Source organism: Semicossyphus pulcher, unplaced genomic scaffold, assembly GCF_022749685.1.
Source record: "Semicossyphus pulcher isolate SPU_LCO1_2020_fin unplaced genomic scaffold, fSemPul1.0.p SCAF_8, whole genome shotgun sequence".
Taxonomy (NCBI): Eukaryota; Metazoa; Chordata; class Actinopteri; order Labriformes; family Labridae; genus Semicossyphus; species Semicossyphus pulcher.
Window position 1 is genome coordinate 25,069,525 of NW_027211759.1, and position 17,438 is coordinate 25,086,962.

Sequence of the window (17,438 nt, forward strand, 5' to 3'; positions counted from 1 at the left end):
CAAATTTCTTAAAATTTTGCAATGTTACTTATTTTGAAAGATGGGGTAACTATCAGTTTGGAACCATCAGCATCACAAAAGTGATTATTGATTGAAATCACTTGTAGTTTGAATGATTTGTCACAACCAGGGGTTATGTTTGAAAGCATGTTCTGTGACTTTATGACTATATGGTGTCTACTGCTCATTTACAACTCAGAAGTCCACATTCTGAGACATGGACGATATCAGAGTAATGCTTTCTCTCAGAGGTTTCTAAGCATAAAAGATCTTCATCTTCATCTGTGTTTTTTCATAGAAATAACTTGACCTTTACATTTTCTTATGCAATGACTTTTATATGCCAGTGTATTTAAATGTTTTGTGTTTATGGCTATTGTTGTATTTATTTTGAAGTCCACCTCATACGTTTCCGGTCATGTTCTAGCTAATGCTGGTGAACTTAACGGAGATTAAACAACGAAGAAGTGATGTAATGCCTCTCTTCCCCCAGAGGGTGGTGCTGCAAGCCAGAGAGAGAAAAAAGGTATGTTTAAAGTGAGCTAAAGAAGGTTGCAGGTGAAGCTGGAAGCTTATTTAAGTCAACGTCCGCGACTTAGCTGTTCTATGACTTACTCACACGTAAAGTAAGTTAATTCGCTGTCACGCCTCGACGGAATTTGTTATGAAATCGCGCTGTGAGGCTGTAGTCCATGCTTGTTGTTAGCATTGCTAAGTTAGCAACTTATCTGTGAAGTTTGACAGACACGTGATATCACCCAAAACATCAGCCGAATCAACAACAGTATATTTTTAAATTCATATATAGTTTTCTAATACATTCAATTATTTTCCCCCCATTGCCTTACGTCGTTTGGATCAGACTTAGAATTATGTGTTATAAAGTCATCCGGTTAACCTGCGTTATATATACTATATATACTGTAACATGAGCGCCGATCTTACCTGAACGAACTAACAGCCTGCCAAAGATCATAACTAATCCTGTAGTTTAATGTCTGTGTTTGCACAGGAAAGATACTCTTACGTGACAGAATTTTGAACGTGGTCTAGTTTGAAGGACAACTGCTCCGTATAATGAAAATGAGATAAAATACAGTCAGTTAGGGTTGATTGTTTATCATGGTAGCCTCATCACTGTTTTGTCGTAAATGTGTGGCTACCCCTTACGCCGTTCTGTTTGACAGGCCATGCACCCTGTAGACCTTCCGGCTGTGGATGACACAGACGTGACAGCAGCTTCTCAACAGTACCTTTTCTCTTTGAAGTCAGGATTTTGTAATAATGAATATTTTCAGTCATCACAGATGTCTAAGGTACAGAGTTTAGACAGAAATATTCACAATATTCATCTCTTGATTACTTGTTAATTTACGTACTGGTAAGCACGGTGAAAGGCAATTTTGCAAATACCTGAAAAATGAATAATTGACAATTGTTATATTGTTGGTTCTTAAATGCTGTCTTAAAAATATTGCTATTTAATTTGACATTAGACAAAGAAAGGTATGTGTTGGAAAGAAGAACAAGTAATTTGTTTGTACATTGCTGCCTTCAGGTCAGGGATGTAGTTGATGTGCATGAAGTCTTCCTGTCTTCCCAGGTAGCAATAACGGCAAACAATGTAACACAGTTGCAGCTGTTTGAAGATGACCAGCCTGATTGTACGCTGTTGGCGCTTCACCCTCCTGATGATCCAACAAAAGGTTTGGATGTAAACACACTGCCATTGTCAGTCTCAAACACACGTAAGACAAAAACTAATGCTTTCTGCTCTATTGTCCAGTGATAGCTTTATACCTGCATGAGAAGTGGTGGTGTGTGGACGACGTCTTACGTACGTCCAGCAAATCCACAAGAGGCCTGATACCGGTAACTGTGTGTTTGTACATCTGTTTTTTTTATGTCAACATCCCTATCTAATAATGTAGCGTGTAAAATGTCAGGAAATAGGAACAGGGAATAGCACACAGTGTGAAGCTTGCATTAGAGTCAAGACAAGTTTCCAGGCTTTATCCTATGCAAGATGTTTGTAACACATTCAAGTTAAACCTGCTTCTCCTTTTTTGCTGCAGAGACAGAACATTTTACTCAGGTTCACCCATTTCCTTCCCTCTTGAGCAGCAAGAGCAAATTCAACTTTTAAGTCTTGTTGGATTTGTGTCAGGACCACATACTTGATTAATAATGATGTCACCATTTAATTTAATGTAAAAAAACAGTTTGTACTAGGAGCATGTCTTTGAAAAGACACACATTCCCAGAAATACAGTGATCATAGATGAAGAAAACCTAGAAAAGTTATGTCCTTTGGAAAAGTTGTGGATCTGAACAGGTTAAGCAGATATTCACTAAGTGAATGACTGAATCCCAATATAACTGAATTGTGTTTGTATTACTAAAATAAAATATTTGTAAATCAAGCTTAAGTTACAGTTAGAGTACATACTCTTTCTTTTTACCACAGCTATGGTTGTGTGTGTGTGTGTGTGTGTGTGTTAATAGTTTGTTTCCATCACTGCTGGTGAGTTTCCTAAGGCGCCATGTTTTCCACAGGTGCAGTCGATTATGGAGAGGGTGATTGTGTTCCTGCTCAGCCAGGTAGTAGAGAGGTCCTCACAGGAGGAGGTCTTGTTCTCCCGGCATCCCCTCAAAGAGAGCTGCAAACTGCTATGGAGAGACGGCCAGGCGGTCGGCTTCTACTCCATCAAACACAAAGGTAGGACGGAGGAGGAGAGTTTCCCACCTGCTTAACACCTGTTGATTCTGTTCATACATAGCTGCGTACCACACGACTTTAAAGTAAATTCAACAACTGGAAAACTGTTTCCATAACAATTTCCATTAATTCTTTTCAAAATGAATAGCATCTCATACAAAACGGATATAGAATTTATGGTTATACACAATGGCATGCTGAGATGTTGCAGGAAGAGAAACTTGAGTTACTAAAATACAAACCACAGGCTAGCATTCACCAAGAGGGTGCTCTTTTAATACTGTGGTTCCGCCTTAGCGCCATAATGAAACTCCGTCGTCATGCAGCCTTTGCCATTTTACATTGAACCAAGCAACGCTGGCATAAAGCCGCCCCAGTGTGTGTTTTTTACACAGCGTTCTGGCTTTGTGGAAGCGAAACGTGTGTGAGGTGTATATTCAAACAGCGTGTGCTTTAAATACACACATGGCGCTGTTCCACCCTGCCGGCTCCGCTGTTCACACAGACGCCATTAGGCCTCTGTTACTAACTCTGATGCCGTCTCAGAGGCGGAACGACTTTGCCCCACCGTTCTGCCTCTGTGCGTTTTACATAGAAAATGGAACCTAACAGAGGAGTGATAATACTGTCTTGAACTGGCAGTGTATAAGGGGCTTGAGAAATCCTTTGCACTGTCACACTGGTCAAGATGAGATTCTCCCTTCATTGTTCAGTAAAAGAAAGACAACCTGAATTATTCAACTCAGTCAACTTATGCAGTCCTTACACCCAAAGACATTCAAGAAGTTTCACAGTCGCAGACTTAATTCCTATGCTGGGATAAAATCATGAGGGAGTTTGCTGGAGCTATATTATAATAAGATATTTGGTTTAAGATCTCAAAACTCAGTCCAAGCTGTCTTAAGGCAGTCTCTTTCTTGTCTTAGTGTTCAGATAAAATCAAACTTGTGCAATATTATCGAGAACTATGCAAATGGTGAAGTTCAATGATTTGTGATGTTCAAACATTGTGAGCAACTAGTATGTATGCTTGCTAAAGTAGAGTCACACACGCATGCACGTGTTCGCAATTATGTCCCTCCTGTAAATGCATTGATTGAGGTGCGACATTTTCTTTTAAATACTGGCAATCTTACTCTGTTTTAAAAGATTTTAAGTGCAGCTGTGTAGTGTCAGTCTCATTAGTTGGGTTTGATCGTTTCGACAGGTAACAACAAGCCTCCTTCGTGTGCGGCTCACCTGCTGCTGTGAAAACGAGATCACAGGTGAAAAATACAAAACACAGGTTGTATTTTTTGGGCGACTTTGTGAAACTTACAGCTCATGATGAATGTAAACAGAGCAGACAGAAAGGAAGAGAAGAGCAGAAAGAGCCGCTTTGTGCAGGTACATCAGGTGAAGGTGTACGGGGAGAAATAACTGAAGAGAAGCAGATTAGCAGATTGATGTGAGCAGATTAAAGTAGTTTTGTGAACAAACACATATGGTGGAGAAGAATGAAGCACAGAAGGAATTACAATATAACTTTCTTTAAATAGGGTTATGTATTGTACTAGGCCGATGGCAGGAGAAAGTCGGGGTAATGTCGGGGTCAAAAAATCGTCCGTTTGCATGTTCAGGGCATGTTCAGGAGTGCAGTGCATGTGTGAAAAGGGCTTTAATGACAGCAGCAGGGCAGACACAGAAACTGTGACTTGGCCTTTAGAAATGTGCAGCCTAGCACTTACAGCTCGTCATCTAACAGCTCTCTGTTGCTGCTTCCTGTAAGTCTGACAAACTGACGAAGAGAACTGAAAGTGACAGTCGTCATGTATTTTTAGAAGCAGTTTCAATGAACAAAAATAGTTGGTGCTTACCACAGAAGCAAATACACTGTTATTACTTTGGGTTCTTCACAATTGATGACACTCCATATTTCACTGGTTGGTAAACAATTTTAATGTGTAGCAGCAGCAGTGGGATGTCTGTTTTGCATTAGCAGTAAGCCAGTGCAGCCCTGAAATGGTGTAAAAAACATAATAGCTTGCATGAGGGCTGTTTTACATGTTCTTGTGAAGGCTACTTGAATAGATCATCGCAATAGCAGAATTCAAAACTTCTGCATGGAGAGGTGAATTTCTAAATGTAACTACATTAAATGACGACTGCAGAAGAAACCAGAACATTCATGTCAATCTGTTGACCTTAAAAATACAGATCTGTGCTTTCCAATGTGTTCTTTAAAACAGTGACTGTTCTCATGCTCATATTTTAGGCAGCCTGTGTGACACCTGGAGCAGTCGCTGCTACCTGCTTCCTGTTCTGGATACAGTGCTGGTGAGGAGGAGCTGTAGGAGGAGGGGCTTTGGCCTTCAGATGCTGGAGGATTTCTGCTCCTCTTTCTCCACAGAGAAGTTTCTGGGAGTCAGCTCTCCGTTATCACCAAGCATGGTGGCAGGTCAGCTAAGGTTCTGCTTTATCCTCCTCTACCACCCCGCAGAGTCAGTTTATTAATTAATTTACTTTTGAGTTGTCTTCCTTCCCTTCTTCATATTTATCTCATCTTGATGGGAATTGTGTCCAACAATTTACCATAGTTGGCAGAGGAAAGCACATTTACCGTAAGCTGCGGTCACTGTTGCACAGTCACGCCATATGACGAGAATTAACCCACATGCACTTAGTTGTGATGCATTCATGTGTCACAACAAAATTCAAGTAATGTTATCCTGCTGTTGCATTTTAATCTAAATTCCGTAGCATCCCCGTAATCACAAATTCCAGGCAGTCATGATTAACTCAATGCTGAGGTGAACGGTGTCAGTGTTGCTCAACCTCCCGTCCTTATTTTTATTGAGCAACTCTATAGCAACCTGACAACAGTGTGTATGTTTCTGTCTGCTGTGTGTTCAGTGTGCAGGAGGTTTCTGCAGCAGCACGAGGAACATCGGGAGCATCTGTATGAGGTTAAGGCTCCAGGGGGATGGACTGAGCGTCGAAACATCTGGCTCAACATCCAGCTCGGCCGCTACTCCCCCAGTACAGATCATATTAATATTCATGTGTTTTTGAGAGGTTTGAAAAAGTTTCCCAATGTTTTCTCAATGTTAACTCTTAACTGATCTCTTTTGTCAGGTCAAGGTATAAATGAGGAGAGAACAACATCAGGAAAAATGCAGCGCAATGAAGGAGATGACTCGTCTCTGATGGTAGGAATCACAATTTTTCTGTGTTCAAGCAATTCCTCGGAAACACTGTGTCAATGTTTAATTCAGCTTTAAAGCACTTTGCATCAGTTGTGACTTTGTATGTTACCTCTGAGACAAAAAGCATAGGGCTTTTTCCAGATCCACCCTTTGCAATGAATACCATACCTGTGGGAATTTTCAGGGGGTCATCAAGGGGGGTAACTTGTTTAAATTTAAAGTTATATGGGGGGGCAATTTATTTTATGACATTTATTTTAGGACCCCCGACTTCCCCCCTGGAGAGCAAAGAAGGATTATCTTATCTTGTTTACAAGGGCAAGTTGGTTGATTAGAGTACCATTTGGGGATGAGGCAGGGGGTTTTGACACCGTATATAAGCTTGAACACTCTGACTGAAAGGCAGAGAACTGCTGTACTTCTCTCCATGCTGCATGTAACATGTAAGTAAAGAGACTTGATTCATAACATTGAGTTTGCTTGTTCTTCACAAATTATCTTCAGGAGGAGAATTTCCCTCATATACCCAAGGATTATCAGATTATCAGGATGAAGGATAAAGAAATTTACACCACAGTGCGTGACAGGAGGGTCGGGAAGGACTTTGCTGCTTGTGCAATAACTATGATAACCAATGTGTTTTCTCCGTCTCTCATCTTCACTGTCCAACAGACGCCTATCCCTCGTAAATGCAGGGTGAGTTTGTAGATTAAAGCAGGCCTAAATATAAGCCTGTGCTACTATTTGAAGTTTTACGGTATATAAACCCTATAAAAAAGTATATATATACGTAAGTATATGTATTTATATATTAATGTAGGACATATTTTAGTAAATATGTATATCTAAAATCCAGGGGGGTTTAACTGCTGAACCACAAGTGGGCGTTAGTGTTTCACTGCGGTGAGAAAAATTCTGAACCGTCACAACCCCTATTAGCTAGTGACTACCATAGACTTTATAGATAAGGGACGTTGTCTCAGTGACGTCACCCATAGATTTCTGAAGAAGCGTTTTGAAGCACATTCTTCTTGCATAGCCAGTAACCCGGCTCCTATGATTTATTTATTTAAAGATTATTTTTTTGGCCTTTGGCTTTATTTATAGGACAGCTGAAGATAGACAGGAAATGTTGGGAGTAGAGAGCGGGGGATGACATGCACCAAATGATCAGCAGACCGGGAGTCAAGCCTGCGATCAGTGCGAGGAGGACTGTAGCCTCTGTACATGGGGCGCCTGCTCTACCAACTGAGCTAAACAGCGCCCCCCAGCTCTTATGATGTTAAGGCTTAATATAATTAAATTTGGTATGTTTTTTTGAAAAAATTGACCCCCCATACAGTTATCTTGAACAGTAAAATTAGCTATTTATAACAAAACCGTTTTTGTACCAGGCTGTAAACATGTTTATTTCTGCGGCATTGTCCCATCTGCCGTAACGTTATTTCTTGTTTTCTGGAGCCAGCCTCAAGTGGCCACTCGAGGAACTGCAGGTTTCCGCATTGGCTTTACTTTTCAGCACGAAGGTTGCTGCTCGGTGACTACAGGAAAGTTACACTAGAAATTTGTCTCATTAGTCTCTAAAACTAAGCATCTGACGAAACGGAGGCTTTACTTTAGCTTTCTTAAATATCTCAGAGTTTGTTTGTGATGCAGACGTACAGTCGTGGAACAGACCTGGCCTCATGTGAACATACCACTGGTAATAGGCTCTTCTAAACAACAAGTTTAACCTTTGTGATCAATTCCAGGGAGGAACCTCCCCTAGCAGCAAGACCTCTGGAACAGGATGTAACCCTGCAGCCCATTCCGAAGACCTGGACTCTGAACCTCAAACCAGAACACCACAGTCCCTAAACAAAAAACAAGGCCTGATATCCAAGCCCTCCCAATCCTCAGAACCTCACACAGACGAGCCCGAGGTGGAGGAGACACAAAGAAGTGCCAAAAGAGTAAGAAGGACATGACTCGCATCAAAGAAACAGATACTGGTCTTGTGTGCAAAAGCAGCTCTCAGAGGGAACTACTCTTTCAGATTGAGTTGTTGCTACAACTTGACCTTTTATAGTTTAATTGAAGGAATAAAGTTCAAGTTAATCTTTTAACTGACTGTCTGATTTTGGATCCAATTCATATCACAGCACCATAAAATTCATATCACAAGACTTGCCGTAAAGAGTTGTAAAGTTTAATATGCAGTTTTGCTTGTGACAAGATTGGCCTTAAAAGTCAGGCTGTGCCCTGAAGTGGGCTAAGGTACGTACTAGGTGGATTGCGATCTTAAATGTGAACAGTACACTGGTAATAAGCTCTTCTGAACAACAAAATGAACCTTGTGATCAAAGCCAAGGAGGAACCTCCCCAAGCAGCAAGACCTCTGGAACAGGATGTAACCTTGCAGCCCACTCTGATGATCTGGACCTCCCACCGGACCACCCCAGTCTTTGAACACAGGAGGGCTGATATCCAAGCCCTCCTAATTCACAGAACCTCACATGACGAGCCCGAGGCAGAGGAGACACAAAGAGGTGACAAACAGGTTAGAGGGACATGACTGACATCAAAGATACAGATTCGTGTCTTGTGTGACCTTTATACTGTATTAATGGATGCAGTATATGTTGCTATCTGGACCTCCTAATGTAAGTCAGTTCTCATTGTATTTAAAGGCCACGAACATCCATAGCACACCCCAACTTATTGTGGTTTATTAAGCCTCTGCTGACATCACCATCACTCTAATGTTAACTTTCTTTATGCCAAACAGCCTACACATCTCATTCTTAATAGGAGCTTTACAACCTTACCGTAATCCCAGCGTAGCTACGCCCAGCTTCAACATGAGCAAAGGTCTAATAAAAAAACTGGAAACACGTGTGGGGTGTGCCGAGCCTCTTTCCATTCACAGACAAAACCAAACTAAATAAGTCTTGCATTCAAATCATTTCTCATAACCTGTATGTACAGTGTGGAAAGTAGCATGGGGTTAAAAGAAACATCTGGAAATTGGTAAGCCAAATAGCATACATTTGTAACTTGAGGTTTTAAGGGTTTATCTTGAGGTCCCATGGTTTTTCAGCGCCACAGAGCATCTTAAAAGAACAGTTTATCATTTCAGGAAATACGCTGATTCCTTTCAGGAAAGTTAGATGAAAAGATTGTTACCACAGGCATGACTGTATGTTAAATATGAACCAACAGCCAGCTGCTAATAAGCTTAGCTTAGCATGGGCAGGAGATAAAGGGGTTAAAGGGTAAGTTCAGATTTTCTGAAGTGGGGTTGTATGAGGTAGGCCCACTGATTAATAGTCGGTGTATCACCTACAGTAGCTGGTGCAGAAGCTGGGCAGAGTACTGATACAGAGACTATGGTAATTACAGCTTATGCAGGGTCAGTAGCAAAATGCATTAAAACCTAAATCACTGCACGTGAATGCTATATTAAATATTTTCACAAGCCATCAGACAGCCTTTTTCTTTTGGCAATAAGATTTCACAAATATACATCTTCCGTATTCACTCTGCGGACTGTATTTTATCACAGCTCAGCTGTTTGGGTCAAAGGTGCTGTTGTAAGCTTAGAGTAAAATCAAACTGTCCAAAGATGGTTCATGCTTGTGTTTACAGGCTGTTCACATTTAGAGTGTTCTGATCACAGTGTAGTATTTGAGGTTTTCTGTGGGGGGGAAATTGGTCCAAGATGGCTGTGGCTATAGTTGCAATGTTTGCGCAACACATGAGAGAACTGTGTGTTTTTCTGACGAGAGTTATCTGAAACCACTGGCAAATAAACACTTGCTGAAGAACACTGATGTACCCAACCACCAGGAAAGAGAGCAATAAATAAAGGAGACAACTTACCAAACAACCACAGTTTTCGCTCTTCCACTGTCCCACTGACTCCCTCCACTAAAGTATTTCCTCGGTATACTCTGGTTCACAAAAGTGTCCTTGTCTTGAAATTCCACAGCAAAGAAAATAGTGCAGAATAAAAGGGCAATAACAGTCAGTTAAACAGCTGAGATATTTCAAATATAGTGAACACTAAAACTAAAACCCAGTCAACAGCCGTACATTGCTTAACTTCTGTGTTGGGACTCTATTTACCAAAATTGTAAACTATTTTCATTATTAAATTTAAGTATATGGATATGTGGTACATAATAAGAATAAAGAAGCATAAAAAAAAGTTATTATTTTAACTGCAACATATCAGTACACACTGATGGGGGTAAGTATATGAAAGGAAATGGTGCAAATATGGTTATAGAAATCCCTTAACACTAAGGAAAATGCACGTCTGTTATAATATAGTTATGGTTGAATCGGTGGCTCACGCAGAGGCCACAGTCCTTGATGCAGCGACTCCCACCCTGAGCCTTTTGCTGCGTGTCATCCCCCACTCTCTCTTCGCAATGGCACCCTGAGGTCTACTCTGCAACAATAATTGAAAGCACACCTTTAATAGTCCAAAAGCCTTCTTTAAAGTAAATGTATCTTTTTCTTTTTTTAACTTTAAAGGTGACAATCTATACTTAATTTGTATTATTTGTCGTAGTTTATCTTTAATTTTCCGGCTAGTACTGATCTCTCTTGCACAGTTGTTACCCACCGGCACGTGCCGTCTCAAAACCGAGCGCACCTCTCTCGCGCAGCTGCGCGAAGGAACAGGAAGTCAGGAAACAGGAATAATCTGGGGGAAGGAAAGAGGTTACACTTTATGAAAAATGAGCCGAATTTATCACAACACGTCTTTACAGAACAAACCAGTGCACAATGAGAAATTTGACCGCGCGTGGTCTCCCTCCGCGTATGAAAGGTAGGGATTTAGATACCGGTACTTTTGTTTGTTGAAAGAAAGTGACAGGTAAAAAGTAAAAACTAATCAGACAAGTTCCGGTTGCAGTATCACAGTATGATACATTCCCATGTTGTATTGTGACAAAACCGAATTCAACAGAGACATCTGATATTTTAACTTCTCCCGAGTTGTAGAGCAAATAGATCTGATTCACAAGTGAGACACATTTCGTTAGACTTTATTATTGGTTTTGTGTTAAGCATTCAAGTGGATTCCTAAAGAGAGCTAAATCCCCCTAAAACTGCAAATGGTGTAGTTGCTGCCATTTAATGCCATCTATTGCGTGTTTCATTGTACGAAGTTTTTTGCACAGTATGCTTATTCTCGCTTGAACTTGCCATGATGTTTCTAAATAGCACTTTATTTTGGAGGAATTAGATGAGAGACACACCCTTTTGTTTCTCACGGCAGTGAGGGATCTGGGGGTGTGGTCATATGTTTTTTTTAATGATTTCTTGGGGAGGTAGTAAGATGGTCAATAGATTGTTGTGATCTTACTGAAGTTATTTCTGAATATCAGCACAATGAAGGTATAGGGGTTTCTTTCATCAGGGAGGTTTTGATATGGCGAAAGTCCATCAAATAAGGATCACTGCTGCAACAGGCTATATCAAAGGAATTTATGAGCAGAGAAAATCTTTCTGCAGCTCTCTTATTGTAAGTGAAATTACAATGAAACAAAAAAAATTATCCTTAATGCAGAAATAAATTAGAGATAATATGTTTGGGAAGTAAATGCCTTAATTGTGAAAATAGATACAGAAAGGGATATTTAGCTACTGTAAGAAATGGGGTTGTTTTAAATGTGGTCAGCAGATAGTCTATTAAATTAAGGTAAAATGTCAACAACAAAGAGCTAAAGTACACAACTGGAGGAAAAAGGAAGGAAATAAATGAATGTTATAAAAAAAATAGTTATAAAATAAAGATAAGATAAAGGTAAGTTTTCAAGAGTTTTGATAATACAATTATTTAAAAAAGGCAAACGGTTTGATCTTGAGCTATAGTCAGAACTATATATTTGTTTTACTTTACTTTATAAATTTGGCTTATAGGTCTCCATTCCGGTATCTTTACAAAAACAAAGGACCTTGAAGTTGTTCACATTGGTCGCCTATAAGCAACGAAGTACACAGTTAACAGTGTAAAGTAGCACTATGTTTTTCTCGTGCACAGTGGACAAGGGGTCCTCCTAGAAGGAAAGCTGTTGGATATTTCCAGACATTCAATCAGCGATGACAGCAATCAAAAGGTAAAGTACGGTTATTCATCTGTATGCAAGCAAAGTTACCAGTATAAACTGAATAGAGAAAACTGTAGGTCCTTCCGTGCATTACATCCTGCATCACACAGAGTGGCAAATTCCCTAGAGGATTAAACGGCTTTAGCGGCAGCTAAACCTGCACAAATGAGACGTCAAAGGCCAAATTTTGAAGTGACCTCCCAACTGCACTGCAGAACAGGGTCTTGGTGCTGTTTACATTGGGACAGTATGCATTCAGCCAAAGCTTGGCCCTTTCTATGCAAATGATGCAAAAAACATCCAATTCACAAGCGAAAGCTTTATTAGCCACATACAGTTAGAGCGAATTATTATGGTCTTCAGAGAGTTGCTTTTAGCTGAAGCTCACTATTTATAAGGGGTGTCATGCTCAGGATTCCCAGTGATCATGACAACAATTTCACCTTTGAAATAAAATGGTCCGTAAATAAATTGTGTAAATTAAAGCTGCAAGTCACAATGAATGAACAACATCTTTCCTAAAACCAACCAAGTAGTTTTGGTGCGTACAATTTAACAAACTCCATTTTATTTCTGTGTTGTTTCTTTGATAGGTCACCAGCTGGTTAGGTTTTGGCACCAACTCTACAAGGTTAGGCTTAGGTTTGAGCTTAATGGGGCAATTTTGTATTTTGGAGTCACAGTGGACACGGAGGCGTCCTGGTAGGAGATACAGTGAAAACCATGTTTTAGAGAGCCTGCTAAATTTATTGAGAGCCAAAGAACAAAACTGAGTCATTTATTCATTCATTGTTACAGGTCGCACATTATTGTAATTTATACTTTCTGATAAGTAATGTCATATGTAAAACTGTAAGAAAACTGCTTCTGTAAATAACTGATTAATGAAAGTGTTTAACAAAACAAGGACTTCTCCAGACCACGTCTTATCTCCATTCGGCTTTAGGAGAAACAACCTCCTCCTTTGTTGTGTCTGAAAGAAATTTTGAAGATTGCCTAAATTCTTGTCAGTGTTTGCGTTTTGGAATGACATAACAAAAACCACGTTTATTCCTGCTGTCATTTACAGGTCCGTTTCTTTGTGCTGTACATCAAACCCAGCTGCATCCATCAGAGGAAGTTTGATGCCGGTGGGAAAGAGATTGAACCAAACTTCAGTGATACCAAAAAGGTCAACACCGGCTTCCTCATGTCCTCCTACAGTGAGTACACAACAACAATCATTTTGTCTGTGTTTTGAATTTCCCTGAATACGTCTGCCATCTGGCTGCAATGTCACAATGCCAAGTGAGTATAAAACTTGTGGTCAGGCTGCAGTCTCTGCAGGAAGTTTTTGTCCTGTGTGAGTGTTATATTTTTAAACAAAAACATGGAAATAAGGACCAGCACACTTTTTAAGTAGTCCTATCATCAGGAAATACTTTGCATAATGGTTGGTTTTAGCTATGAAAGTAGCTGGTATTGTACTGTGAGTCCTGCTCTTTAGAGTACAGGTTTGTCTGTATATTCAGTGGAGTAGAGGGTAGTATATCCATCACAACTGAGTTGTATGGTTATACTGTATACACTGTTTCAAATATGGATTGACGTGCTGACTTTTCCTCTAGCCTGGGTTTGATTACAAATCAGTTTTATTCAATGTATTTACCTTCGGTTGGTACTGAATTCGGATGAAGTGCATCATTATTTACCTTGATAGGCTAGTAATTGGCAAAAGGTACCAAGCTAACACTAGGGGGCAACACTCGCTTAATCAGCAAATATCTTTAAAACTATCTGAATCATGCATCACTATGTTGAAACAAAACCAAAATAACCGTCCATCTTTACTCCTGTTCTGACGGATAGTCGATCTTACTAACTTCATGAACCACTAACCTTTGCAGCACATATTGTGTTTTCTATTTTGTGTTTCTGTGAATGATTGTGTAATCTTCCTTTACAGCATTCCTTTTTTATAAATACTGCAAAATGTGTTTTCAAAGTGGTGAAGATATTATCGTTTCATTTGAGTTTTCTTACAGCTGCAGTGTTATGAACTTTCATGTGACTCCCAAAAAACACAGTATATCACCTGGATGGTCAGGTCAAGCTCCGTCACTGTGAAGCTGTTTCTTTTCCACCCAGGACACCAGCGTGTCCCCTGTTCAACGAAAATATAACATGTTTGGTTATTTTAGCCCAAACCTTCACCTGGTCCAAAACGAGTAGTTTGGGTGCCTACACCCAACTAAAACAATAAACATTGGCCACCTACATTGGTATGTAACTTCATTAGCTAAGATGTACATTTTCTGTCTATACTAGAGGTGGAAGCTAAAGGGGAATCGGACCGTCTGTCTGAAGAGCAGCTGTCAGCGATGGTGAACAAAGCTGAGCTGGATAAGATAACTGACAAGTACCGACCCAGCGGGACCTGGGCCTTCTGGTACCCGGAAACAGAGATGGACAAGACGGAGCTGGAAACAGGACAGGACGTACGGCTGAAGACCAGAGGAAACAGTCCTTTTATACGTGAGTCTGCTGTCCAATGCTGTTTTTACTGCTTAGCTGCCTCCACAGACTGTATTTATATTTGAAAACCATGGATGTATCCAGTATGCCTGTATAATTATGTCACAATAAGCCTAAAAAAGCAAAGACTCAACTGTCTGAGCTCGGCTTTAGCTTCAGGCTACCCATTTAAAACAAGCAATCTACAATGGATCTTTGTCAAATGCAGTAAGAGATTTATTCTGAGCTCTTGTTTTCTGACTGCATAACAAGGGCCTGTTTTCCAAAGCCAGAGGGTCCTCTTGGTTTTCATGGCTTTCACATTGAACCAAGCCTGTCTTGGCATTGAACCCCATGGTACCGAGGAGGGAATGAAACTAAACTTGAATTTTCTGTCTCTTGTTTCATACGTAACCTCAGGGGGAGTAAACCGAGTTTGGCCTCTCTTGTATTCAGAGGGCTCATCCAGTGCTTTGATTTTCATTAGTCAGTTGTGATTGGAGTGGAGTGCTTTGGTCTCTTAACAACCTCTGCCTTTACACATGTAAGGCAAGATTTAATATGAGTTTTATAAAGTTTATAATCCTAAGGATAGTAGAAAACAACTTAAAAGTCCCATATCATGACATTGCATTTAGTTTGTGTGTTTTTACTGAACTCAGGTATAAAATAGAAGCTAAAACTGTTCCTCTTTTCCCCCTTGTGTATTATCCTCTTTACCCCTCACAACAAGATGGCTTTACTCCTTTGTCTAACTGTCGTCTGTTTAATGTCAGGATCCTTTCTGCTTCTTAAAGGGGCCTCAGAAATATACTCAGTTTTTCTTCCTTACTCTGGTGCTTCCAGTGTCCTTATCCAAAGTAGACGGTGGCACAGTGACCAAGTGTAACTTTGCTGGAGATGAAAAGGCGGGAGCATCATGGACGGACAAGATCATGGCCAACAAAGGGGGCGCAGGCAGCAGTCAGAAGCCCGGAGGAGATGGAGATGGAGCAGAGGAGGATGAATGGGTGAGGACGTCCAAAACAATAAAGACACAAATTAGCAACATCAAACCGGCCTCACAGAATAAAACTGATCTGACATGTCATGTGACAATCATTTCCATTGTTTCATTTGGATGAACTCATAAGAAGTGCATAAAAGTATGTACATAAGTTAGAATCTGAATCATCTGAACATAATTACTAGGCCTGTCAAAATGAGGCGTTCATTTCGATTGATTAATTACAAAAAAAGCGTCAGATTAACGCACTCTGTTATATGATTATTCAATATGTGGCAGCTTTGAAAACGTGACAGAAACACATGACACAACGTTACCGAGCTTATCATTTTTTTATTGTTTTACCTACCTGAGGTCGATAAAAAAAAAGTTGACAATCTGCCCTTGCTCTCACCCCACCTGTAGCCTACGTGTAGTGAAGAAGGTCCCACACACACACACACACACACACACACGCATTTTTAAGCACCATAGTGTATCTTTAGCTATGAGGGGCCTCTTAGTTAGGGGCCAAGGAATTTACTATTTCTTATATAATGTTTAAGCTGCTCCTGCTACCTTGTTCTTTTGATTGAACTTTTTAGTTATTAAAGGTTTTGTGCAACTAAATTACATAAAGAGTACTGGCCCTCCATTTAAACATTATGTATGCAAGACATCAGTGAGTAAATGCTTAAAGTTACTAGACTTTTTAAATTTGTAAACTCAACCTCCCCCATCTCCAACTGTGGCTGCATCTGCGGTTCAACATATATACAAATCAGGTGATGACGTAGACAAATAGAAACCAGAGCACACTCACTTCTCCCACTTTGTTTGTCCCTCAGGATGATTGAGGAAACAGTCCCCTGGATCAGCCTGAACTCTTGGCCCTGCTCCAGACTCCGGGTTGTCCTGCTTCTGCTTGGCTCCATTCCTTCCTCTCTGCCTTTAGATTAGACTTTTCACTGGGGGGGCTTAACCTCTTACACATGTGGCTGTAAGGCTGGAAACCTTGCGTCACTTGTACACTATTATACAGACTGTGCCTTTGATACTTTACTTTTCTGTTTTGGATTAGATTCCTAAATGGATCTGACTGGAACTTAATCTTTCTTTCTCTCACTGCTTATTCAACATATACAACAGTGAAAGAGCTTTAAAAAAGCTCCATTCAGACAGGAGGTTTTTCTACAGAGACAAAAATAGGCCAAAAAGCAATCCATGTTACTTTTTGTTAGCACAAAAAAAGACAATTGTTTTTAAGTGCATCCAAACACACCTAAAATGTGTTGTAAGATTACAATGACAGTATTGCATTTGAAATTATTATCATGGTCATTTTAACATTAAAGCTCATGAAGTCGGTTATGACGTATGTTTTAAGTAAATGTATTATTTTCACCAGATAAAACAAAGGACAATGGACATAATGACTCAGGTTTATGTCAATGTTTTATTATTAAAAATAAGAATTATTAGATTCCTTACATACAACATGTATAACAGTCATACAGACATGTTCCCAATAACAACAGAGGAGGTTCTGTCTTTCTTTGGCTCTGACTTGTGCAAAGGCTGAAGAGGGTCTTGAAATTGCAGCATTGAAATGCTGGTTATTTTGGCTGTTGCAATTAACTAGTTATAAATCCCTTTTCAGTCCTAATACATATTTACTCTGAGATCAAAATAGTACTAAAAAATCACAGATTTAAGTTTACAGTGGCACACCAGGTCCACATTAAAAGATAGATTTATGACATAGATAAAGTAGATTTCTGTAAGAAATGTTATTGCTGGATGTCTCATGTCTTGATTGATTGATTGATTCTTTAATGACCACACAGCCAGGCTGGGGAAATTTGTTTCCAGCTTGTTTACAGGTTCCAACATTAAACATTAAACACATAACAGAGTTCAGAATGTTTATTGCAGTGGGGATGAAACTGTTT

The 17,438-nt window shown here is 39.9% G+C and overlaps 2 protein-coding genes across 2 annotated transcripts; both read left to right on the forward strand.

Annotated features, from left to right (window-relative positions):
* The first annotated feature begins 527 nt into the window (after window positions 1–527).
* fam169b (family with sequence similarity 169 member B) lies at window positions 528–8,766 on the forward strand. The gene is given in 11 exon segments (XM_069686400.1): window positions 528–626; window positions 1,188–1,316; window positions 1,604–1,706; window positions 1,787–1,872; window positions 2,530–2,719; window positions 4,974–5,156; window positions 5,612–5,737; window positions 5,840–5,907; window positions 7,561–7,589; window positions 7,591–7,639; window positions 7,641–8,766. Coding segments are annotated over 10 exon segments (1,191 nt in total). The 5' UTR covers window positions 528–626; window positions 1,188–1,190; the 3' UTR covers window positions 7,872–8,766.
* Window positions 8,767–10,584: 1,818 nt separating this feature from the next.
* Window positions 10,585–17,397, forward strand: arpin (actin related protein 2/3 complex inhibitor). The gene is made up of 6 exons (XM_069686717.1): window positions 10,585–10,723; window positions 11,942–12,017; window positions 13,078–13,210; window positions 14,316–14,522; window positions 15,348–15,511; window positions 16,335–17,397. The coding sequence occupies exons 1-6, from the start codon at window positions 10,632–10,634 to the stop codon at window positions 16,341–16,343; spliced, it is 681 nt and encodes a 226-aa protein (XP_069542818.1). The 5' UTR covers window positions 10,585–10,631; the 3' UTR covers window positions 16,344–17,397.
* The last annotated feature ends 41 nt before the right edge of the window (window positions 17,398–17,438 follow it).